Source organism: Eretmochelys imbricata, chromosome 4 (assembly GCF_965152235.1).
Source record: "Eretmochelys imbricata isolate rEreImb1 chromosome 4, rEreImb1.hap1, whole genome shotgun sequence".
NCBI lineage: Eukaryota > Metazoa > Chordata > Testudines > Cheloniidae > Eretmochelys > Eretmochelys imbricata.
In genome coordinates, this window is record NC_135575.1 from 68820186 (window position 1) to 68846711 (window position 26526).

General features: G+C 43.0%; 1 protein-coding gene across 2 annotated transcripts in view; it reads right to left on the bottom strand.

Annotated features, from left to right (window-relative positions):
* NAF1 (nuclear assembly factor 1 ribonucleoprotein) overlaps nt 1-26526 on the bottom strand; it is a 72906-nt gene that overhangs the window by 43885 nt on the left and 2495 nt on the right. The window contains exons 2-3 of one of the 2 annotated variants that reach the window (XM_077815423.1): nt 21938-22079; nt 11802-11895 (exon numbers count right to left, since the gene is read on the bottom strand). In XM_077815423.1, coding sequence (XP_077671549.1) covers nt 11802-11895; nt 21938-22079 — 236 coding nt within the window. Of the gene's footprint in view, nt 1-11801; nt 11899-21937; nt 22080-26526 lie in introns of both variants that reach the window. The other variant, XM_077815422.1, reaches the window with a different exon arrangement.

Consider the following 26526-nt stretch of genomic DNA (forward strand, 5'->3'; position numbering starts at 1 on the left):
CTTGCCTGTGCTTTCACTTGTGTGTCAGGAAACTGGCAGAGCATTCGTGAGGCACTGGTAGCTCTTTAAGTGGCATTTTATGTCCCACCAAAAGGTACCTGACAGAGGCGGCAGCAGAATACCACCCCCCACCATAGACTCATACTGGCAGATGCTATAATTGGCATAGCCGCTGATACCATCTTACACAGACCACTGCTTCTGGCACAGGGCCACAAGCACAGATTGGTGGGACCACATCATCATGGGATGACCAGCAGTGGGTCCAGAACTTTTGCATGAAGAAAGCCAAAATTCTGGAGCTTTGTGAGCAGCTTGTCCCCATCCTCCAACGTAAAGACACACCTCTGAAGTCACCTTTGCCAGTCCAAAAGTGGGTTGCTATAACTGTCTGGAAGCCGATTACCCAACTGCTACAGGTCCATTGCCAACCAGTTTAGGGTTGGAAAGTAGATGGTGGGTAAGGTAGAGGCGGAGGTTTCTGAGGCAATCGGGAGTCTGGTTTACCCCAAGGAGGCAGGCATTAAAGATATTCCTGAGGAAATTACTGATTTTTGAGGGAACGGGGTTTCCTAACTATGCCAGGCTTATTGAGGGGACTCGTGTCTACAGTTTGCCCTCCTCAAGAACCACATGAGTACATAAATCGCCTTGTTATGCAGGCACTAGTGGACCATAAAGACATTTTTATGAATGTCAACATGGGCTATACAGGAAAAGTTCACGATGCCAAACTGTACCCTTATTTCAGAGGCCCTGGCAAAAAACAGGTTTAAGTAGCAGCTGTAGAATGGCTGTTGAATGTGCTTTTGGCAGATTAAAATCACATTGGGGGTGTCTACAAACCCATTTGGATGCCAGTGTCATCAACGTTGTCCACGTTATTGTCACTTGCTGTGCTCTTCACAACCTTTGTGAAGCCAGAGGTGAGCCATTTCCTCCTTAACAGACCTATGACAGAAAGGGGACACTGGAACAGCACCCTCAACCAGAAAGTACAGCCACCACTGCGGGAACTGGTTGCACCTAGGCAGCAGAGGTCAGGGGTGCTTTGTGTTTTCACATTATGGACTTTAATGTCCCAATGGAAGAGGGGGAATAGTACCTGTACAAATGTGCTTGGAGGGGAGTGGGCTTCATTACCATGCAATATAAGTCAATGACACAAATAATGAATTTGGTGAGGGGGAAGGGGTAGCAGAATGGCTGTACAGACCATATTTATTGAAATATGAATCGCTATACCTAGCTAAATAGACGAATACTGCTTGCTCACTAACGCTTAATTGCTCCTGAACATGTTTTAAGCTGTATTAACTCAAATCATGATTGCAACAGGTGATGCAGTGATAACAAACTTTCTTGAAAACATAGCATGCTTTATTTGTAAAAATGTCTTAAAATATTAAAACACTCAGTCTTGGGCAGACCAGCTGCCATTATAAAACAACACACACAAAAAAGGACCCAACACAATCTACTTCTACATGTCCTCATGCCCCACATTCTCATTTCCCTTCTATACATATTTTCCCCTCACTTGACAGCAGGGGAGATGGGTGGAGGTTTCCACTGGAAAGGGGTTGAAAAAGAAAGGCCGCATGGTGTGTAGTTGTCCTGCCCCACACGTCATGACTCCTGAATGCACAAGCTGCCCCAACATGGGGATATTCAAGCTACTGCTGGTATGCTGCAGGGTGATCATGCCATGGTGTGGGGGAGGCAGCAGAAGCTGGTACTCTTGCAGTCATTATGGACAGGAGTTGCTGGAACAGTTCTCTCTGTTTAGCTCTGTCCTCTTCCCTTAGCTACCATTCCTGTTCCAAGAACAGTTTTGCAAGTGCCTGCTCCCTCACTGAAACCCTGTCTTCCACTTGGGCAGCAAACATTAGCCTTTCCTGCTGCCTGTCAGCATGCCATTGTTCCAGTCTTTCAGCCCTTTTCTTCTGGTACTCGACCTGCTGGTCTACCCTCTCAAGAACATCAACCATAACGTCATCATGGAAACACCTCCTTTCAGAATCATCCATGAAGATACGTTGGGCTGCGGATCAAGTTCCTGAAGAACAGCAGGCAACATAGCTTGAAGGTCCTGAAATAGGACAAAGAAACAGAGGGTTACTGGCTAAACTAGCTCTGTGCAAGAGCACAGAATTAATTATTGTGGAATCTGAAGGACATAAAATGTAACATTTCTAAAGTGAACCAACACATATTGTGAGGGGGATACTTCAGTCCTCATACGGTCTCCAGACATAGCCAACTTAATTGCAGTGAGAAGTGCAGAAACAGTGGTAAGTTTAAAACACTAATCTTTTTCTGTTTCAAAAAAAAATTATAACCAAGTGCCATATTTGGGTGGGCAGAAAGGGGTATAGTGCCTTTGCTGCAAAAGGCTTTTTCTGACATTTTAGGCCTTTCATATTTTGGAAGACATAACTGTTTTTCTGGTGATCTATTGGCAGAGGGAGATGTTATTCCAAGCTGGGGGATGGAGACCTGCAATATATACAGCTCATGTATTCAAACATATAGTGACTGAGCAGCACATTTGTGAGTGGAGTGGATTGGTCAGCTATATGGGGGAGCCTGGAAAATATGCCTTTCCCCACAATGTAGGTAACTATCTGGAGTTTCTGCTTCAGGAAAAGTTTGCCGCTATTAGCAACCAGGTTTGGGTCAGAATCCATGAGGGAATTAACACCATGCTGTGTTTGCTCATTTAACAGCTTGCACTGTTACTGCTGCATGCAAACACACTGAAATCTGCAGCTTTTCTCCCTCCCACATCCGGCACAGTTCTGGGGGGAAAAACACTCATACTTTGAAGACATGATTTTGTGACCCGCAGACTGCATGGATTACCTTTAATTGAATGGACTAGATTTGGAAATAGAATACTGTTTCCCCAAACACACGCACACAGTTCACTGTTCACAAGTGGCTCAGTAGACCCAGGAGGAGTGATTACAGAGCGGCAAACTTATTACTGAAAGGAAAACAAGAATGACCCTAGCAAACATCTGTGACATAGTTAAAATAACTTTTTCAGCTGTCTATGAACATTTCAAATTCCAAGTCACCATTTTGAACTCCATTTGGGGGGAAGACAGGGAAGACATCTATGTGCTGTTATAGAGTCAGCCGTTAGTAACCGAACGCCGATAGGAGGGCAGGCAGGCCTTATTTTTGCATTGCTTCTTATAGCAGAACTCTCTCCCACTACTGTAATAATAAACTTTACATTTGAGTCACACTTACCAGGCTCTGGGTAGCGTCCGTCTCCATTAGGTTCTCTGCAGGTTTGTCAGTGGGCTGTTCCTTGTCAGGGGTGGGGAATGGTGGAAAGCAAACAGTTCTTCCAAGCAGTGTTGGAGAATTTGCTGTTGATCCTGATCCACAGCCTACTCTGGGACTTTTTTCATTAAAAGGAGAGTCAATTCAAGCTCCACACTGGTAGCCTGTTGCTGGCTCCCATCAGTTCCCATGCTGCATTCAGGGGCCAGCAGGAGATACCCCTGCCGACTAGGTCATCATGAAGCAGAGTTAACTCTGTGCTCGGTGCAGTGTCCAAAACCCAAAGACATCATAAAATGGGCATGTTGTTGACGAGTTGCCTGAGGTGTGGTTCTTGTCCCTGGTCTTCCAGTACTCACTCTTCAGCCTCTTAATACTCTCCCTGCACTGATCACTTGTCCAAAAAAATCTGTAGAGCTGCCAGTTTTTTAAGCTATTTCCTGGTACACATAGTCAGACCTGGTGCTTTTGCTGAAGTCCACAATTTTACTGGCCACCAAATCTGGTTGTGCTCTCGTGACCATGAAGCAGCTCGCTTTGCAAAAGGTTTGATCAGTTAGCTCTCCATTGCAAACCCAGGAGGCTCTCTGACAGTGTGCTTACAGACTGATGATCAGAAAAGAATGGGTAACGCTGACATGAGCTGTTGCTGTTTGCAAAGTGGGGGCGGCTTCTTGTTTTCAATGGAGTGGATTGTAGATTCTTGGGATAGAAAGGACGAAGGAAGTTATCCCATGGAATTGTGGGATTCTGGCTAACTCCCGGGACCTGAGTCAAGCAGGGTTGCGTTTACACTGCAAAGCATTAGGACTTGGACCCTGTAACCTGGCTTAACTCCAGTTCAGACCCTCCAGCCCTGCATAGTCCTGCAACTCTGGATCCAAACCCTAGGTTAGCACAACTGCAGTGCAGATGCAAGAGGAGTTAGGCTGGAGCCCAGGCTCAAGAATGGGCTTACATTGCAATGTAGACATACCCACAGACAGATATTGGGAGACAACATAGATCTCAGAAGAGAATGGAATCTTGGGACCATTGCTCCCACCAATATGGATTCTGACTTAGACTTGGTTTTAACCTTAGACTTGCTCACCTAAGGTCTGCCATATGTTCTATTCCAGTTGATTAATAAATGCCATCTTGTTTTGAAAAGGCTGCTTGCTTCACTACAAATACTTTCCTGGTTGCATTGCTCCTTCAGAAGGTAGAGCCTCTCTCAGGAGTCTGATTTCAGTTGGACTTTCTGTTGAAAGGCACAGTAAGAAGTGGGTGTGCTACAGCCCAAAAGTTCAGACTCAGAATCGGGGGTTGCATGACCCATACTGAAAAACTATGGTTGGGGTCTCACACACTGAAAGGATTGCTCCAATCCCTTTAAATCTGTGACATATATTTTACTTTTCAGTGCACCACAGACTTTTGTATTTACGATGCATCGTTACATTGTAGACAGTATGAAGTTGGATGTTTTGCCAGTGCAGCAGGGACAATGTAGACTTTAGTATCCAAAAGGAAGAAGGACACGGTTCGAGATTGTGGGATAAACAAACTACCTGAAGACGAGGCCATAGGGAGAAAGCCCATTCCCAGAAGAATTAAAAGGAAAGGAAAACAGGTGCAGAGAGGTACTGACCTGCCCATGCCTCACAGCAGGTCAGTAGCAGAGATGAGAACCTAGGACTCCTGATTTAAATTCTTTATACCATGATACCTTGCCTAAATTATGTGAAATGCTAATGGCTAAAGTGATAATTGAAACAGTTGACTCACATTGCCATTATAACGTTTCAGAACTGACAACCAATTGAGATTACTGGGCCAGTTCACACTTCTCAACTATTACAAAAGGCAGTCTGCAGACTCAGGGCATGGGGCAAGCTCATCACATAGTCCTATGAATGTGGCTTTCCTCATTCAGAAGTTCTGCATCCACTGCTCGTCATCCCAGATGTGCATCACGATGTGATCCGATCACTCAGTGTTTGTTTCCTGAGCCCAAAAGCAGCGTTCCCCTGTGGTCAGTGCCTCTGTGAATGCCACAAGCAATCTCGTGCCATAGCTAGTAAGCGTGGCAAGATCAATGTCGCACTCCTCTTGCCTTTGTAAGAAATAATTCCACTGCCATTCGTGACATGTTAGTGAGAGCGAGCAGCATACTGGTCAACAGAACCCTGAGCTCTGAACAGCCTGAGACCAGGGCTATTAGAGGGGCACAGCACAGGGCCATAAGGATCAGGGATGCCTTGAGGCAGCAATTTGAAGCTGAAAGCCACTAATATTTGTTGCTATGCTCAGGAGTGTAGTGCTTGTAATGCTAGGAAGTGATTGGTGCAGACGATGAAATATGTAGGTTTAACATAATTCTATGTTGCTTTGCAAGGCTCTTTTTGCTTTCGATTAATAGAATAAAGATTGCTTTCAAACCAACACAATTCTTTTATTAAAAAACAACAACCAGAGGAGAGAGTCAAACAAACAAAAAATCAGCAGCAGTGAGGGGGATGGGGGAAGGGAAGGTCCCAAGATAGGAGGGGTCCCAGGATGGCTACAGACATGTGTATGTCCAGGGATCATATCCAACTTTCTCCTTTGGAGTACAACGCAGCAGGTACTGTACTTCAGCAGCACCCAACGGCAGAGGGCCGGGTGTTGAGTGCAGTGGGAGTCCGCAGTGCTGAACTGTGAGTGGGGAAGAGTGGAATATAGCGGGTATAGACTGGAGCCAGGAGGTTGATAACAGTGTGTTGGAGGTTTTGGGGGGGGCGGGGAAGAGAAGCATAGGAAAGTTTTGCGACAGCAGCTGCAGAGGAGGGCAGGCATGCATGGAGCTGCTTGGTTTGAAGAGCTAGTATTGCCTGGAGCATGACTGCTTAGTGCTCCAAAACCTTTAAGAGTCGCTCTGTGGCTTCATTCTGTCACGCTGAGTTCTCCTTTCGGTCCCTCTTCTCACTGTCCCGCCACTCCTTCAATTCCTTTTCCTTGGCAGCAGAGTGCATCATAACATCATACAGAAAGTCCTCCTTAGTTCTTCTTGACCACTTTCTAATTCTGCAGAGCCGTTCAGCTGCTGCTAACAAAGAGGGAGGCTGGGCTCCCAACGTCATCTCTGTGAAGTTTAAACGCAACATTTTACAGAAGCAATATTGTTTGCAACACAGAGAACATTGATTCAGTGATTTAAAACACAGCCAGTACTCATATACCTGTCACTAACCGGCTGACCCCAGGCAATCACACACGCCACAAGACCCCCAAAATGGTGAGCAGCTGCAGCGGCAGGGTAAATCACTCTTTCCCAACCCTGCTGTACACTGGGCATGTGGCTCTTGGAGAGAGCCAGTACTGTAGGGGGAAGGCCTGATAATCATTCCTGTCCCCACACTTTCCACAGGCTGTGATCATTATGGAAGATCTCACTGCTGAGGCTGAGCAGGAAATCGAGAGAGGGTCTTCTCCAAGACTGCAGTTTCCGCCCTGGCCCCATGCAGCTCACCTGTGTGTGGCAATGGTCTCCCCCCCGCCTCCCGACAGCAGAGTGGCGCAGAAAAGTTACCGTTAATGGGGCAAGAAACAAAGCAGCTCTGCTGAAGAACCTGCAGCAGCAGATCACCCAGTATCTCCAAGAGAGTTTCCTGGAGATCTCTGAGGGAGATTCCCGTGGAGTGAGGGATTCAATCAACAGCCTGTTTCACCGCTCAGACTAGGCATGCGGTGGGAGACAAGCCTGCTTTCTGCAACTCTCCTGCCCCCAACAACTCACTTCAGCAATTCCCAAAATCAAATCCACTTACCAGGGGCCTCCTCTCCTGTTTGCGCTTCACCAACATCCGACAGCTGTGACTGGCTAGCTGCCTCCGGGGTAGAAAACAGCTTCTGGCTGCATGCCTCTCTGACCTCCGAGTCATCCTCTGCCACTGAGCCCCCCTCCACATCCTCGTGCAAGATTTCCTCCTCCTGGCTCTGTCCACTCTCAACTGGAATGCAAGCCACCGAAGTATCCACAGTGGTCTTCGCAGTGGAGGTGGGGTCGCCACGGAGTATTGTGCCCAATTCTTTGTAGAACCAGCAGTTAGTGGGCACAGTACCAGAGCAGCAGTTTGCCTCCCACACGCCTTGTGGTACGCGTTCCGCAGCTCCTTCACTTTGACCCTGCACTGCAATGTGTCCTGGTCCTGGCCCCTTTCTATCATGTGAAATCTGTCCATAGGTATCATAATTCCTATGGCTGGAGTGCAGCTGGGATGGCACAGTCTCCTCTCCCCAAACACTGATGAGGTCCAGCAGCTCGACATTGCTCCAAGTTGGGGATCGCTTGGTTCATGGAGCAGGCATGGCCACCTGGAAAGATGCACTGAGACCACTGCACGCATCACCGAGCAAACAGGAAGGGGACTTTCAAAATTCCCAAGGAATTTAGGGGGTGGGGATGATCGTTGGTCACCTGAGGGCATGGCCATAGAGTTCAAACCGATGACCAGAGAGGTGAGAACAGGCATTGTGGGATACCTCCCGGATGCGAATCGCAGCACTGTAGCCCCGCCACAGAAAGCTGTACACCTCTCATTGGGGTGGTTTTTTAAAGTATTACAACTGCGCAGTTTCTGCGCACTAAGTGGCATGGCAGTGTGTACACCCTCAGCAGAAAACTGATTTATTGCTCAGAACTTGCCAATGTAGACAGGGCCTCAGGAATACACCACCCACCCCTGCACTGGTTTACATTTGGAAGGTTCCTTTGAAGCCATAAGGACTATAAACTTAGGCCAAAATTTTAAAAGCCTGTAAAGTCAGGCCACATCTAGACTAGAGAGTTTACAGGGGCAAGCTGTACCGATGCAGCTTCACCACTGTAAGATCTCCCACGTAGCCACTCTATGCCAACAGGAGAGAGCACCTCCATCCATATAATTAAACCATCGCCAATGAGCTGCGGCAGTGGCAGCTACGTTGGCAGGAGAGTGTCTCCCGCTTACATAGCGCTGTCCACATCAGCACGTCTGTCAGTGTAACTTATGTCGCTCAGGGGTGTGTTTTTCACACCCCTGACGTAACTCATACCGACAAAAGCGCAAGTGTAGACATAACCTCAGTCTCTTAAAATTTCATGTAGACAACTAAATACAAGTGATTCTCAGAAAATAAGCAACTGAGGAAAAGAGATTAGGCCCTATTTTATTCCTTTTACTTCCTTCCAGAGGATCTGTATCACGGTGACTATCCTTCCAAGCGAGGACAACTGAACTCAGCTTCCTCTCAAGATTCATTCTGACTCCTTTGAACAGCTAGAAAATGCAAGGGGACTGTGGACATGAAATATCTCTTTAATATAAACTGCCTGTATCTATGCTTTCATCCACTATACTTCACGATCCCACGTGGGCTCACCCTGCAACCAGAACAATACATGAAACACTTCTGCACTTTAGTCATGCTCTATCTTATGACTGCTGGTACTAGCAACCAATACCTGGGTCAAGGTGCCAGAAGCAAAGTAATAAAAAATGTGAAAAGGATGAACAAATGCACAGTGCAAGCACTGTGGGAGAAACACAAGGTTGTTTCTCTATCACCATATACTGAAGGAGAGAGGAGAAAGCATTCTGGCCTACATTGCTACAGAACGTTGAAGGCTTTCCTTCATTGAGAGTGCTAAAGGAGTTGGCGGATGTGATTGCAGAGCCATTGTCCATTATCTTTGAAAACTTATGGTGATCCAGGGAAGTCCCGGACGACTGGAAAAAGGCTAATGAAGTGCCCATCTTTAAAAAAGGGAAGAAGGAGGATCCTGGGAACTACAGGCCAGTCAGCCACACCTCAGTCCCCGGAAAAATCATGGAGCAGGTCCTCAAGGAATCAATTCTGAAGCACTTAGAGGAGAGGAAAGTGATCAGGAACAGTCAGCATGGATTCACCAAGGGCAAGTCATGCCTGACTAATCTAACTCCCTTCTATGACGAGATAACTGGTTCTGTGGATGAAGGGAAAGCAGTGGAAGTGTTGTTCCTTGACTTTAGCAAAGCTTTTGATACTGTCTCCCACAGTATTCTTGTCAGCAAGTTAAAGAAGTATGGGCTGGATGAATGCACTATAAGGTGGGTGGAAAGTTAGCTAGATTGTCCGGCTCAATGGGTAGTGATCAATGGCTCCATGTCTAGTTGGCAGCCAGTATCAAACCGAGTGCCCCAAGGGTCGGTCCTCAGGCCGGTTTTGTTCAATATCTTCATAAATGATCTGGAGGATGGTGTGGATTGCACCCTCAACAAGTTTGCAGACGACACTGAACTGGGAGGAGTGGTAGATACAGAGGGACCTAGACAAATTGGAGGATTGGGCCAAAAGAAATCTGATGAGGTTCAACAAGGACAACTGCAGAGTCCTGCACTTAGGACGGAAGAATCCCATGCACCGCTACAGCCTAGGGAAGGGACCGAATAGCTCGGCAGCAGTTCTGCAGAAAAGGACTTAGGGGTTACAGTGGACGAGAAGCTAGATATGAGTCTACCGTGTGCGCTTGTTGCCAAGAAGGCCAATGGCATTTTGGGATGTATAAGTAGGGGCATTGCCAGCAGATCGAGGGACGTGATCATTCCCCTCTATTCGACATTGGTAAGGCCTCATCTGGAGTACTGTGTCCAGTTTTGGGCCCCACACTACAAGAAGGATGTGGAAAAATTGGAGAGAGTCCAGTGGAGGGCAACAAAAATGATTAGGGGACTGGAACACATGACTTATGAGGAGAAGCTGAGGGAACTGAGATTGTTTAGTCTACAGAAGAGAAGAATGAGGGGGAATTTGATAGCTGCTTTAAACTACCTGAAAGGGGGTTCCAAAGAGGATGGATCTAGACTATTCTCAGTGGTAGCGGATGACAGGACAAGGAGTAATGGTCTCAAGTTGCAGTGGGGGAGATTTAGGTTGGTATCTGGAAAAACTTTTTCACTAGGAGGGTGGTGAAACACCGGAATGTGTTACCTACGGAGGTGGTGGAATCTCCTTCCTTAGATATTTTTAAGGTCAGGCTTGACAAAGCCCTGGCTGGGATGATTTAGTTGGGGTTTGGTCCTGCTTTGAGCAGGGTGTTGGACTAGATGACATCCTGAGGTCCCTTCCAACCCTGACATTCTATGATTCACCATCCTATATACCTTCTAAGGGTATGTCTTCGCTACCAACGTTAAAGCATAGTCGCAGCACCAGCGCTGGGAGAGAGCTCTCCCAGCACTGTAAAAAACCCACCCCATGAGGGGAGTAGCTCCCAGCACCAGTGCACTGTCTACACTGCCACCTTTACAACGCTAAACCTTCCATCGCTCAGGGGAGTGTTTTTTCATACCCCTGAAGCGAGAAAGTTTCAGCACTGTAAAGCGGAAGTGTAGACAAGACCTAAGACAATTTAAATATAACACGTGGGACTAAATCATGAAGCAAAAGTTCTCACTTTAAAGTGAGTTTTGGTTTGATTTTCCTGAGCTTGTCACCTAAAACTCAAAAAAAAAAACACAGCCAACATGACACCTTGGTCCTTTGTCTATTGCTGTAATCATGCTGTGTTCACTTGGTCAACCTCCTTTGGCTTCCCAATTACGTGTTAATGTTGGGTCACTGAGGGTATGTCTACACAGCAAAGAAAAACCTGCTGTTTCATTGCTGTGTAGACATCCAGGCTCAGGCTGGAGTGCAGGCTTTGGGACCCTCCCACCCTGAAGCACTTTTCTTTTGCTGCGTAGACATACCCTGAGTTTCAAAATTGTCTCTTCCAGATTCTCCATTCATATATGCTGATTCTGTTCAGCTCTTGATGGCACTTTCACAGTAAATCAGACAGTGACGTAACAATGCAATAGCCACAGAGGGGCATTCAGCAGAAGTAATGGACAACTTACCCTAGTTCTCAGTTACTGAGGGACAATCTCCACTCATTGATATATTTTGCTTTCCTCAACCAAATCTCTGTACAACTTCTCATGAGTGATGCACCCGAATACTTGGATACTAATATCAAAACTGTAGTCTTAAATGTATTCACCTAAATTTGGGTTATTGCTGATTATGTACTCTATGTATCATATGACTTTTAAAAACAAACTATTTGTGGATAATCTAAGCACTATACCCAGATGTACAAACACTCTTTTCTCAACCTATGTATTACATAATTTTTTTAACATTAGCTTTAATAAAATGTTTCTGTTCAGTAGAACAGTTTGCATTCAATGCCCTACCTTCATGCTCTTGCAGAATGTAAGGGAAAAGAAGTCAAAGGAAATGGAGGACTGCCTTAAAAAAAATGTGATAGTGGTAATAAACACTGTTCCCAAAATACTGATAATACATAACATACATATTTTAAATGAAAATACACACACACACACCCCTATACATATCCTTCAATTCTAGTACACTGATATGCAGCTTCTTTTCCAAGCGGTTCCAATTCTCATGAATACATATATAAATAAATTTATTTTCATTTAAACAAAATAAGAGAACTATATCTTGCTTACCCAACTGCTCAATAATGCTTGAAACTGTCCCAAAGGGCTTCAGCTCAACATCCTCAGGCAGAATTATTGTCAAATCTTCAACAGGAGGTGGTCCCTGCTAATATAGAAGAAATTAATTTTCAAAATATAATACTTTGTGGTTAGACATACCCTGCCAACCACCGAGGAATGATTTTAAACATTTCACTTTTGTAGTTCAAGAAAAAAGGTTATGGCTAATTTCTAGTAATAATTCATTCTAATAAATGGCATTCAAACAAAATTGTTCAAATTAAAGAGAGCTGAAATTACATCTGGGGAAATGTTATTTTACGTATTTTTTAAATACTTCCATGCCACGGCACTGCTGCATGACATCTAAGACAGGTTTACTCAACCAGAGAAGATTAACTTAAACAGTTAAGAGAAATTTGTTTTTAAACTTTACTTTCTGACATGAACTTTTAGATGATTATATAATCACATCCATGTTAAACACTGGAAAATATTTCTGTAGCAGCAGATAAAAATGGTATTAAATGCAGCACAGCAGAGATTAAAAATCTGATATAACAGCATGAAGAAGAGTGTATTAAACCTAAAAATTACTGAATTATATAGGATACTAGTACTGCAATAAATTATTAAGCCTTTAGTAAGAAGATGTCTGAGCTGTTGTCCGGCACACAATAAAACAGCCTTTGAGAACATTTTAAAAATATGTTTAAGGTTGTTTTACACCGCCCCCCCAAAAAGATACATAGGTACAAACCACTACATATAATATACTTATCTGAAGTTATATCTATACTGCAGTCTGCAGATGTGACTGCAGCAAATGTAGACATACCCAGCACAGTCTTGACCTAGCTAGATTAAAGCTAGTTTGAGTAACAATAGCCATGAAGCTATAGCGGCACAGGCAGCAGGCACTGAATTACATACCCCTGGGTCCTGGGTGGGCAGAGCTACCCTATCCAACCACCAGTCTGTGATCACACCTCTTGAATGCAGCATAAGCCTACCCTAAGATTCACTCCGTGTAACAGAAGGTTGAAAGACCCATCATAGTACAGCAATCACCACCACCCTCCAAACTTAACATTTTTCTCTAAAACCATTAGCATACAAAAACTTAAAAATACTTAAAATTGTATTAATTATCCTCATCATCCCATTTTATTGTATTGTGCTGATATTGTTAAGAGGACACCATGTATAACTTTTCCCTATATTCCTGTAAATTTGCTACAGACCTCTTATCTTATGGTTTTAAGATAATTTACACGTTAGTTCACTCATCCTTGAATCCAATGTCTTCTGGATTCTCTTGGGTAGAGTTCACAAATACCCATCAGACCTCAAACTCCTAGCTTCATTTTTGTTATTTTTGCCCTCCACAATCAGGAAACCCCACAGTATTAAAAACCAGATAATAGTGAAGACTCCTTTTATCCAGTTTCCTAGGATGGACTTGTATACTAAGATAAACAATTTTGATATTAAAAAAGAAAAGGAGTACTTGTGGCACCTTAGAGACTAACCAATTTATTTGAGCATGAGTGAGCTGTGGCTCACGAAAGCTCATGCTCAAATAAATTGGTTAGTCTCTAAGGTGCCACAAGTACTCCTTTTCTTTTTGCGAATACAGACTAACACGGCTGTTACTCTGAAACCTGAATTTTGATATCATACCTCCCCAACCCAACCAGCAATGGGCCTAAATCTACAATGTTTGTGCCACATTTCATACATTTTAATTATTGGAATAAATTTGGATCTGAACAGTGGAGGAATGGTTTGAGGGGTTTTGTATAACTACAGTGCTTCCCTTGCATCAACATCATTATAGGCTTTGGCAGTTGTATATAGTACTTCATCCAACACTATTCGCTCCCCTATCCTGGGATATCGTTTCATACCATTCTAAACTTAGATTAACAAATTTTCACTGAATTTCTATATTAGCAGAGACCATACTTTTAGGAGGGCTTCAGGTATACAAAATGTATTTCAGGGACAATAGAGTAAAGCCAATGATTACTTTATAGACTCACATAAAATATGCAGGGTCCTGGCTGAGCATACTACTACTACTACTACTACTGCAACAACAAAAAAAGGGAGGCATCTGGAAAGCTTTACCCTTACACTTTTGCAAAGTTATGCAAAAAGGTACAAAGGTTTGGAACCAGATCAGCCTGACATTTAATACCGGCCTCGTTCCATACATGAAACTCTGAATTGGCCAAACATATTTGGAAAAAGAAATGATTCAGGATTGGCCTTAGACAGGATAGGGATAGAAAATTAGCCAGATTGTCTCTATTTTCAATATGTAACTATCCTTTGTATTGGGCTCTCATATCCCTAAATAACTAAAAAACACATTAGCTTAATATATTCCTCAATAGCTTCTTGGAGGCATCATGTAGACAAGCTCTCCTCAGTCTTGGCGGACAAGCTCTCAATCTTGGCAGAAGTTCAGCTCTTCAGGATTCAAACCCCAATGAATTGCCATTGACAAAGTATGTTCTACAGTTTCAGGCTGAGGATTTCTAGGCCTCAATTCTCCTTCCTACCACACTCAAACATTGATAGACTTTTTAGTTGGTTCCAAAAGTCCTTGGGAAGGGACCATCTGAAGGTTACTCTGCTGCACCCAGAATTCTTCACAATGGATCCTCCACATTCCCACTCATGGGACAATGGAACTTTTCACAGCAGTGCCCATTGCAGTGCTCTTGTGTCTTCTTCTACTCTTTTCCTCACATTTTCTAAGAATTAAGGAGAATGGTGCTCCAGTTGCCCGAGTTCCTTCCTTTGCCTCCTCAGGTCCAAGACCTAAGTTAGGACTCCAGGAAAGAAGGTGGTGGGCAGGGAATGTGAATGTGCAAAGAATTTCAGGTACAGGTAACCATCATTTTTACTTTTTAGTAGTACCCTCTTCACATTCCCAACACAGGGGATAGTTTGGGAAGAAGTACTGTCATCTGAGAAAGGTGGGACATAGAGCCCTAATTAAACAGTTACTGAAGTACCACTTTACCAAACTGAGAATCTGACCTGCATGCTAGGACTATTGTATAGCGTTTAGTAAGAGTGCAGAGTTCCACAGAGCAGCTCTATACATTTCTACAGGGGGAATATATCTAAGGCACAAGTCCATCTTTGGCACTATGGAATGTTATCTAATGTTATCTCCTAATGGGAGAGTAGAAGCTAGCTACCTTCAATATATGTTTTCTTTGGGTAGAGAGGAAACATCTAAAATAGACTAGTAGTCTGCTTCTACTCTCAAGCAGAACCTCAGACATTTGGTGTTGTGCCTGGTTGTGAACAGATTTCCCGAGGCAAAGCTCTCGTCCATCACCGATGTCTTTAGAGACCAGCTTGTCTTGCAAGTGAGGAGGAAAAACTTTAGTATCCAGCTAATTGGTTTCAATTCTAGAACACTGATATGTAGCTTTTCCAAGTGGTTCCAATTATCATGAATTGTTAGGTTGCTGAAGTGGGATTCTCCATCCCAAATTGGGTTGCTGATGAAGCTATGGAGTTTAAAGTTACTCCTTTCAGGATTCAGAGGGGTGGCCGTGTTAGTCTGTATCAGTAAAAACAACGAGGAGTCCTTATGGCACCTTATAGACTAACAAATATATCTGGGCATAAGCTTTCATGGGATAACACCCACTTCATCAGATGCATGGATTGGAAAATACAGAAAGCAGGTATCAATATACAGCAAATGAAAAGATGGGAGTTGCCTTACCAAGTGGGGGGTCAGTGCTAACAAGGCCAATTCATTCAAGGTGGATGTGGCCCATTCCCAGCAGCTGACAAGAAGGTCTGAGTATCAACAGAGGAAAAATTATTTTTTGTAGTGACCCAGCCACTCCCAGTCTTTATTTAGGCTTAATTTGTTGGTGTCAAGTTTGTAAATTACTTCCAGTTTCTCATTGAAGTTTTGTTTTGGTTGAAGAATGGTGACTTAAGTCTGCTATTGAGTGTCCAGGGAGAATGAAGTGCTCTCCTACTGGTTTTTGAATGTTATAATTCTTGGTGTCTGATTTGTGTCCATTTATTCTTTTGCGTAGAGACTGTCCGGTTTGGCCAACACTCTGTCTACCACGAAAGATAGGAGAGCTTCTCTTGGGAGAGTGAATTTCAACTTGGCAGATGTTTTGCTAGCCAATATTGCAGAGCTCTCATCTTGAGCTGTGCATTGGGGTTATGTATGTAGCTGAGGCTACTAGGTCTGAGGAAGAACACTGCTGTCTAGTTGAAGTTCTCTTGACATCTAATTATTGCTGACTGAATTTTCAGGAAGGGCTCCTCTGTAAGAAAGGCTCCTCCTGCCTGAAAATCCAGAATCACGTAATGAAGGGGAATTTCTGTGTAGGAAGTGCTTTTTTCCCTCAATTTATTCTGAGTCAGTTTCTCAAAACAGTAGCATGTGAGAAACATATTCCTGGACAGATTTCTAAATCGGGGTATACAGGGTGTCACAGTTACAGGGCAAGTAACTTTAGACCCCTTTTAATCCCGCGAGTGCACCCTGCAGGTGGGAGGCCTGGCTTTCTTTACCCTCTCTTATGGGAAAAACCCATGCAGTTCACTCACTCAGACTGGGTCTCCCCGTTTAACAATCATGTTAACCCAACAGGACCAACTATGTTTGGCACCTGTAAGCCCTTTTCCTCTGGGAGCCTGTGACATCAGCTGATTAAAGTGACTCAAAAACAATCCTCAAAACAAATTATTATTCATTCACGCAGAGGTACATAACACCTAAAGCAAAAGATTGAAACAAAAAGTCCTATAGACGTAGGTTTTACCTACATTGTCATGTTTCCTTGCAAGCTTTTATACACACCCTTTCAGCCAGTTACCTCCAACTCTGAGTTGGGGGAGACAGCCTGACTACTGCAGTTTCTGTGACTTTCTAAGGCCACGTCTACACTACCACTATGTCGGCAAAATTTATGGTGCTCAGGGATGTGAAAAAAACAACTCACCCCGAGGGACATACGATAAATTTCACCTGCATAAGTGGTAGTGTACACAACACAATGTCGGTGGGCAAGCTGCTTCCACCGACATAACTACCACCCCTTGTTGAAGTGATTTTATTATGTTAACAAGAGAGCTCTCTCCCACCGGCATAAAGCCTGCGGGAGGAGACGGGGGGGGGGGGGGGGAACGTGGCTCTGCGAACGGACCCTCTCTGCAAGCACTGCCCTTGCAGCTCCCTTTTGCTACAGCTACCCGCTCCCAGCCAATGGGAGCTCTGGGGGCGGTGCTTGCAGGCAGGAGCAGTGCGTGAAGAGAGACCCCTACCGCCCGCCCGCCCCCTCCCCCAAGACCATGCTGGCCGCTTCTGGGAGCGGCTTGGGGCCAGGGCAGGCAGGGAACATGCCTTAGCGACAACCCCACTGCATCACCGGAGATTGCGATCAACTGGGAGATCCTCTAGGATCAACCAGTCGATCGCGCTGATGCTTTATCCCTCCCTAAAGCAAAACAGCTTCTGGGATGAAAACCCTGTTTGTAGAGAGATACTAATATGGCTCTGCTCTCATATAAGGTACTCATTTGGTTTCACAGCTTTGCCAAGCTTGTGGTTGACTATATTATAGTGAGCAACACATCCTTAACGTTTCAAAGGTACTCATGGGTCTTCAATGCTAAATAGTGTAGTAAATTTAACCACAGACAAGTACCAGCTAACAAAAAACACTCAGAAGGTAAATCAGCAATATTACAGAACCAGACAGACCATTGCTATAGCTACAGAGCCTGTCATTGTTTGACTCAATCAATCAATTTCCTTGCTTTTATGGGGTGAAGTCCTAAACACAAAAAAAACCTACAAAAGTAGAGAACACTAATGCTAGTCCTCAGTCTTGACAAATCTCATTATACTTCAGTGTGCTCTAGGCAAGCACGCTATCTTATATACACTCAAGATGTCCTAACAATAGGACAAGGACACGGCAACAGGCTTAAAAATTCTGAATTTCTTTGCTTTTTCCATGTTGAAGTTTGTTCAAAATGTATATATATTTAATTGGCATGCATTTAGGGGAGTCCCACACAATACACAGAAGAACATCAATAAAACCCATAGTATTGTAGGATCCTATTCCAACCCCATCTAGCCCAGTATCCCGGCTGACAATGGCCAGCACCAGCTGTTTCAAAGTAAGATGCAAAAGCCATTCACAGTAGGAAGGTATGGACCATCTGCCCCAATGAAGATCTCCTCCTAATCCTTAATAGTTTGAAGTTTGCTTAAGCTCAAAAGCATGAGATATCTATTCCTTCCAAGTTACTTTGTTTGCATTAAATATTACAACTCTGAGTATTCAATAGTCATATTGTCATCCAATCCCTCCAAACCGTATAAATTCTTGCCCTCAATGACACACAGCAGTACTGAGTTCCACAGTCTAAATATGCATCAAGTGAAAAAGCATTTCCCTTTTTCAGTATTCAATTTGCCACCTTTCAATTTCACCACCCATTCCCTTGTTCTTGTGTTGAGACAAGGAGAACAGAAGCTCCTGGTCTATCATCTCTATATGCTTCATTCTTTTACATACTTCTGTCATGTCCCTTCTTATTTGCCTCTTTTCTAAAATAAACAATCCTGAGGAGTTCAATCATTTTCACTGCCCTTTTCTGAACACCCTCTAACTCAGTAGTATTCTTTAAGTGAGAAGATCACTATTACTGCACACAGTATTATAGATGAGGGCATATAATCAATTTATATAATGGCATTAAGCTATTTTATAATCCTTTTATTCTTACTTCATCTAAAGTAGATTATGGCTAATTACCCATCCTCATGTTATCAGAAAGAAGCCAGTTTTAAATATCTTAATTAGAATTTAGTTCTTATCTTGAAATAGGGAGTAATAATTACAGAAATATTTAATAAGTTTGTACCATTTATGAAACTCAGGAGCAAAGAAAAGAACAATTAGATTCACATCAAGATGTTTCATCTGCAGTATTTAGAACAGAACTAATTGCAAGCACACAACAAAATATAAAAATCTATAACAAGTTCTGTTACCCATCAGACAATTCTCATTAATATGAATGGAGACGAGGGATGGTCAGCATAATCTTTGAATCCTTCCGGAGCTTAAGAAGAGCCAAGACATTTGGGAGGTCCCAAACTTACTTTTCCAAGGTTTGATAACTCTACAAACATTTTAAAATAATTTGTAAAACTTGCAGAATACATCCAAGTTTCACAAGTCCCACATTTGAAAGAAAAGATTTAAATTTTAAAACAAAAACAAAAAAAAAAAGCCAGGGAAATCTTCCTGACACAAATGATGAAGGAACACACTAACAAATACTTCCAGATTAGTGACAAATTGCTTTAGAGAGCCTTCTAATGGACCTAATGCAACTATGAACAGAAGATATATATACTCATATTTTGAGTTGTGTGAACTTCTCACTTCTCTTAAATTGATCTTATTTAATACACTGAAATGTCTCTGAAAATTCTGAAATATTATACAAGCTTGTAATTTATAATGAATGTTAATTATAAGTAGTCTATGAATGACTCATTGTGAAGTGAAAAACCAATAAATAAGTACAGCCATACTAGGTCAGACCAAGGGTCTATCTAGCCCACTTTTGTGTCTTCTGACATTGGCAGGTGCTGGATGCTTCAGAGGGAATGAACAGAACAGGGCAATTATTGCACGATGTATCTAGTCCCACCTTCTGGAAGACAGAAGCTTATGGACACCAAGAGCATGGGGTTGCATCCCTGACCATCTTGATGGACGTATCCTCTATGAGCATATCTAATTCTTTTTAAAACCCAGTTATACTTTTAGCCTTCACAATATCTCCTAGCAATGAATTCCACAGGTTGATTGTACGTTGTCTGAAAAAGTTCTTCCTTAGGTTTGTTTTAAGCCTGTTTATTTTGTTGGGTAAGCCCTGGTTCTTGTGTTACATGAAGGAGTAAACAACATTTCCCTATTCACTTTCTCCATATCATTCATGGTTTTGTAGACCTCTATTATATCACCCATAGTCATCTTTTCCAAGATGAACTGTCAGAGTCTTTTAAATCTCTCCTCATAAGGAAGCTGCTCCATACCCTAATTATTTTTCTTGCCATTCTCTGTACTTTTTCCAATTCTAATATATCTTTTCTGAGATGGGGTGACCAGAACCACATGCAGTATTCAAGCTGTGGGTGTACTATGGATTTATACAGTGGCATTATATTTTCTGACTAATCGATCCTTTTCCTAATAGTTCTTTATATTTATATGGTTCTGTTAACTTTTTAACTGTCATTGTACATTAAGTGGATGTTTTCAGAGAAATATCCACGATGACTCCAAGATCTGTTTCTTGAGTGCTAACAGCTAATTTAAGCCACATCCTTTTGTATGTACAGTTGTATGTTTTTCCAGCGTGCATTACTTTGCACTTGTCAACACTGAATTTTATCTGCCATTTTCTTACCTAATCACCCACTTTAGTGAGATCTCTCTGTAACTCTTCAGAGTCAGCTTTGGACTTAACTATCTTAAATAAATTGGTATGGTCTGCAAACTTTGCAACCTCACTGTTTACCCCATTTTCCAGACCACTTATCAGTATGTTGAATAGCACAGGTTCCAGTACAGATCCTTGGTGGACCACACTATTTACCTCTCTCCATTCTGAAATTGATCATTTATTCCTATCCTTTGTTTCCTATCTTTTAAGCAGTTATTGATCCACGAGATGACCTTCCCTCTTATCCTATGACTGCTTACATTGCTTAAGAGCCTTTGGTAAAGGACCTTGTCAGAGGCCTTCTGAAAGTCCAAGTCCACTGGATCACCCTTGTCCACGTTTGTTGATCCCCTCAAACAATTCTAATAGATTGGTGAAGCATAACTTCGCTTTACATTTCCCCAACATATTGTATTCATCTATGTGTCTGATAATTTTGTTTTTTACTATAGTTTCAAGCAAGCTGACCAGTACTGAATTTAGTCTTGCCAGCCTGTAATTGCCAGATCACCTCTGGAGCCTTTTTTTTTTTTTTTTTTTTTTAAAAGTCAGCATTACATTAGCTATCCTCCAGTCATCTGGTACAGAGGCTGATTTAAGTGAGATTACTACAATAAGTAGTTCTGCATTTTCATATGAGTTCCTTCAGAACTCTTGTGTGAATACCATCTGGTCCTGGTGACTTGTTACTGTTCATCAATTTGTTCCAAAACCTTCTCTCCTGACATCACAATCTGACAGTTCCTCAGATTTGTCACCAAAAGAGAATGGCTCAGGTATGGGAATCTCCCTCACATCCTCTATAGTGAAGACTGATGCAAAGAATTCATTTAACATCTCTACAACAGCCTTGCCTTTCATTTACCACTTTGATCATCCAGTGGCCCCACTGATTGTTTAGCAGGCTTCCTGATTTTTACGTACTTAAAAAAGTAATGCTGTTGGTTTATTTCTTTTGCTAGTTGCTCTTCGAATTCTCTTCTAACCTGTCTAATTACACTTTTACTCTCGACTTGCCAGCATTTATGTTCGTTTCTCTTTTCCTCTGTAGGATTTCACTTCCAATTTTTAAAAGATGTCTTTTTACTCTAACCACCTCTTGTATTCTATTTCACCATGGTGGCATTCCTTCGGCACTCTTACTGTTTTTCTTTTTTAACTATTTGGGATATACATATAGTTTAAGTCTCTATTATGGTTTTTTTAAAGTTTCCATGCAGTTTGCAGGCATTTCACTTGTGACTATTCCTTTTAATTTCCATTAACTAGCCTCCTCATTTTTGTGTAGATCCCCTTTTTGAAGACGAATGCTATTGTGGTGGGTTTCTTTGGGTTTTCCCCCCCTACAAGGGGGTTGCATTTAATTACATGATGGTTGCTATTACCAAGTGGTTCAGCTATATTCACCTGTTGGACCAGATCCCGTACACCACTTAGGACTAAATCTTAAATAATTAACTCTGGTACTTCTCAGCAAGTGAGAGCCATAAACCCAATGATTATTTTATTTTAAAAAAGGAATTTTACAGAAGCTGTAAATATATTAAGTTAAATATATTTAACACGATAACTGAAAAATGTTGGAAAGGTAGCTTTCATAATATACTTACTTCAAGAGGCAATTCATCTTTTGTTTTAGCATGGGAAGATGTGTTATCCTTTCCATTTTGCTGACCATCACTTTCAGCAGATCCAATTGAAAGAGAACATGAAGAAGAGGAGGCAGAAGATGAACTATCAGAATCCGTATCACTGCATAAGACAAAGAACAGGAGTTATAAACATCTATGTCTTTTTTTGTAAGAAAACTCCTATTGTACAGTAAAATAAAAGACATAAGGATTATACTTTCATCTATTATCCTTGGATAACTCAAATAAGGGCATAACACAAGATTAGGCCATGGAACAAAACCACCATCTTTCTTAGATTGTAAGCTTACTGGGTCTATGAGTGTTTACATAGTCCTGACTGAGGTCCCATTTTACTAGGCTTCCTGAACACCACTGTAATAAAAATAATTGCAAATATATTACACACACAAACACACTTTCAATTTATGCAAAGATATTGTGGTTACAAAACAAATTTAAGTTTATGTGGAGGTGTTGTGTGTCCATTGCTATGTCACCTAAGCATATGACAAAATTAAACTTATAAGTTTAAACTGTCTGCTACAGAGTACACAGCCACCATTCCTGTACAACCAACAAAAACATTAACATGGAGTCTAGCCAGTCAAGCAAATACTTGCTCCAAAAGATACATTTTGCAACATGCTCTGAAGGTAAATAATTCCTAGCCCTTACAGATAAGGAACAAGTTGCACAGCCAATGACAACCCCCTGAAAATGGCCTCTTTTTACCCTGCAATTATGCATTTAGAGATTTAACAATTTCATCTGTCACAAAGGTACACAGGGCACAAGACATCTTTAAGGTAGCCAAGTCCTAAACCATTAGGCTTTATAGGTAAGAAGCAACACCTTGATTTGCACACACAAGCAGTTAAAAGGAGGTACTTCACACAACACATTCAACCTGTGGAATTCATTGCCAGGGGATGATGTGAAGGCCAAAACTATAACAGGGTTCAGAAAAGAACTAAATCAGTTCATGGAGGATAGGTCCATCAATGGCTACTTGCCAGGATGGCCAGGGATGCAACACCATGCTCTGATGGTCCCTAGCCTGTTTGCGAGAAGCTGGGAGTGGACGACAGGGGATAGAGCACTTGATGATTGCCTGTTCTATTTATTTTTTCTGAAGAACTTGGCCTTGGCCACTGTCAGAAGACAGGATACTGGGCTAGTATGCAAGTTCTTATGTTCTTGTTCCACTGAGCAGAGGGGCTCCCAGGTTCTGTATTAGTTAAAGTTTCTGAGCCATCTTCAAAGATAACCCTGAATTCACTGCAGCACTCTGGCCTGGAGGTTGGAAAGGTCTGCCTGAACATGGCAAGGTGTGCAACTAGGGAGCGCAATCAACTGTCATCAGCAATTGTCCAAATTACTTCTCCCCTGAAGGGCTAAAATCCATACGCTGTTTATGTTACAACCTGATATACAGACTGTGTCAGCTCTTTTTACAGGCCCAAAATCCAGAGTTTGGTCAAGAAGACAGAGGCCTAGCAAACAGTGAACAATATTAGCTAAGAAGCAGAACAAACAAAGGACAACCTTGCTTTTTGCAAAGATAAGCTTGGTCAGCAAGAAGCCAGGCGGAAATTATAATTGGGGGCTTTATTTCAAAGTTGCAAACAGACCTAAGGAATGAAAGGGGCCCTGTTTCTTCTGTAGAAGAGGTGCCTTCCTACACACCAGCCTTGAGTTTACGGAAGAAGTTCAAACACGTCAGTATGAGATAGGATATCCTCCCTCTCACAGATGTGCACCTCTCCTCCAAGCCATTGCCATTGCCTGCCTTAGAAACACAAATGAACTAAAAGACTATCTTTAATGATATATACTTTTCATTTGTCCTTTTGCTTTAACTCCTAGGTGTGTACCTGTCGGACAATCAGGGGAGCTACTTCATTCCTATGGATCCCAAATCAGAATTCAACATATATATTTTATACTAACACACTATATATTGTTTAAAGGAATATACCTATGTACTAATTAAGTGACATGTGTTAACCTGAAACTATGGGCAGAGACATTATGTAACCTTTCGACCATTGGCTACTGTGCTTATCTTGTCTTGCTGCTAGACCTATCCGGGGTTTGGGACTGCCTACCCTACCAGTTCCCACTACCCATGGAAAATCCATATAATCCATTGTAATCAATTGTTTGGCAGTGTCTCTGAGCTTAATAAGCGAGGTGACACTGTCAGCGCTGTACGTAATAAACGCACGTGCTTGATTCTACACGGTGTCCATATTTTGTTCCTTCATTCCCCCCAAACTACCTTTTCCCAACTTCAGCTTCAGCCAACTCTCAAAAAGCCAGTTTCATTGCATTCTCAAAATCTATCTTCTATATCTGATAGAAGAGAGAGAGCAAAGTAGCAGCAGCAAACTATGGTACTACAGCTTAGAACTCTTTGCAATTTCCCAGACACATACTAAAAGGAGAGTAACAAAATGGAATCTCTAGGAAGCTATTATAAAGCCTTAAAGGAGAATTAGCAATATCAATCTTCCAAGTTTCTTCAGAAAGGAAAGAAAAAAGCCACTGCAGAAACAACCTAATTCAGACATATCAGCAACACCTCAGTCAAGAGTAACAAAAGGTTTTAATAGAGCTCCTATCTGGTTGTGCAGAAAGGTCTAATCAACTAAGGCCCAGTCTACATCTAATAAACAGGTTTCAGAGTAACAGCCGTGTTAGTCTGTATTCGCAAAAAGAAATGGAGTACTTGTGGCACCTTAGAGACTAACCAATTTATTTGAGCATGAGCTTTCGTGAGCTATAGCTCACTTCATCAGATGCATACTGTGGAAACTGCAGCAGACTTTATATATACACAGAGAATATGAAACAATACCTCCTCCCACCCCACTGTCCTGCTGGTAATAGCTTATCTAAAGTAATCGTCAGGTTAGGCCATTTCCAGCACAAATCCAGGTTTTCTCACCCTCCACCCCCCCACACAAATTCACTCTCCTGCTGGTGATAGCCCATCCAAAGTGACAACTCTTTACACAATGTGCATGATAATGAAGTTAGGTCATTTCCTGCACAAATCCAGGTTCTCTCACTCCCTCACCCCCCTCCAAAAACCAACCCCATACACACACAGACTCACTCTCCTGCTGGTAATAGCTCGTCCAAACTGACCACTCTCCATTACCAGCAGGAGAGTGAGTCTGTGTGTGTATGGGGGTGGGTTTTTGGAGGGGGGTGAGGGAGTGAGAGAACCTGGATTTGTGCAGGAAATGACCTAACTTCATTATCATGCACATTGTGTAAAGAGTTGTCACTTTGGATGGGCTATCACCAGCAGGAGAGTGAATTTGTGTGGGGGGGTGGAGGGTGAGAAAACCTGGATTTGTGCTGGAAATGGCCTAACCTGACGATTACTTTAGATAAGCTATTACCAGCAGGACAGTGGGGTGGGAGGAGGTATTGTTTCATATTCTCTGTGTATATATAAAGTCTGCTGCAGTTTCCACAGTATGCATCTGATGAAGTGAGCTATAGCTCACGAAAGCTCATGCTCAAATAAATTGGTTAGTCTCTAAGGTGCCACAAGTACTCCATTTCTTTTATCTAATAAACAGATCAACATACCTACATCAGTGCAGGTCATGAAAAAATTCACACCCTGCACAATGTAGCTAGGTTCACCTATCCCTCACTGTAGACACAGCTAGGTCAACAAAAGAATTCTTCCATTGACCTAACTACTGCCTCTTCGAGGAGTCAATTTACTATAGCAATAGAAAAAGCCCTTCCATCACTGAGTAAGTGTCTAAACTTCAGCACCATAGCTACATCATTACTGCTGTAGCACATGTATAGGGTGACCAGACTTCCCATTTTTAAAGGGACAGTCACATTTAAGCCCTCCTGCAGGTGTCTGGACTTTTTCTTAAAAACAGGCAAACTGTCCCATATTTTCTGTTTCTCCCCTTCTGCGCCCGCCCCCACCCCCCAATCAATAAAGGAGGGTCCTGCTGCTGGCCAGAACCCTGTTTGCCAGCTGCCCGGACCAGTGATAAGTGTGTGTGTGTGTGTGTGGGGGGGGGGTTTCCAGTGGCAGCTGATGGGTGTGCAAGGTTGGTGGCAGGGCAAAGCTGCAGCACATGGGGGCGGACGCTCCCCCTGCTGGTCCATCAGTACAGCCCCCGCTGCGTGCCAGCTCTTGGCCCCTGTCCTGTTTCCAGCCAGCACTGGCTGCGCGCTACAGTGGCTGCTGAGTGCAGGCAGGCACCAGGCAGAGGAGTTACATGTTGCCTCTGCTGCCCACCCATCGGCCCTTTACATGCTGCCCCTCTTGCTGTCCTCTCCCTGCTTTACCCCTTTACACACCCCTCCCAGCCCTGCTGCTCCTCCATATCCTCCCCGGCGGGGCGCGTCCTGCTTCAAGAGCTGTGCAGAGAACCAGCCCCTGATCAGAGCACTCAGCTCACCAACAGCCTTGCCAGCAGGCTCCTTCCTTCCCCATCTATGTCTGGCTGGGCAGGCACCCAGGGAAAGCTCAAGACCCTCCGGCCCGGGGCACTGACCAGGAGGTGCCAAGCCCTGCA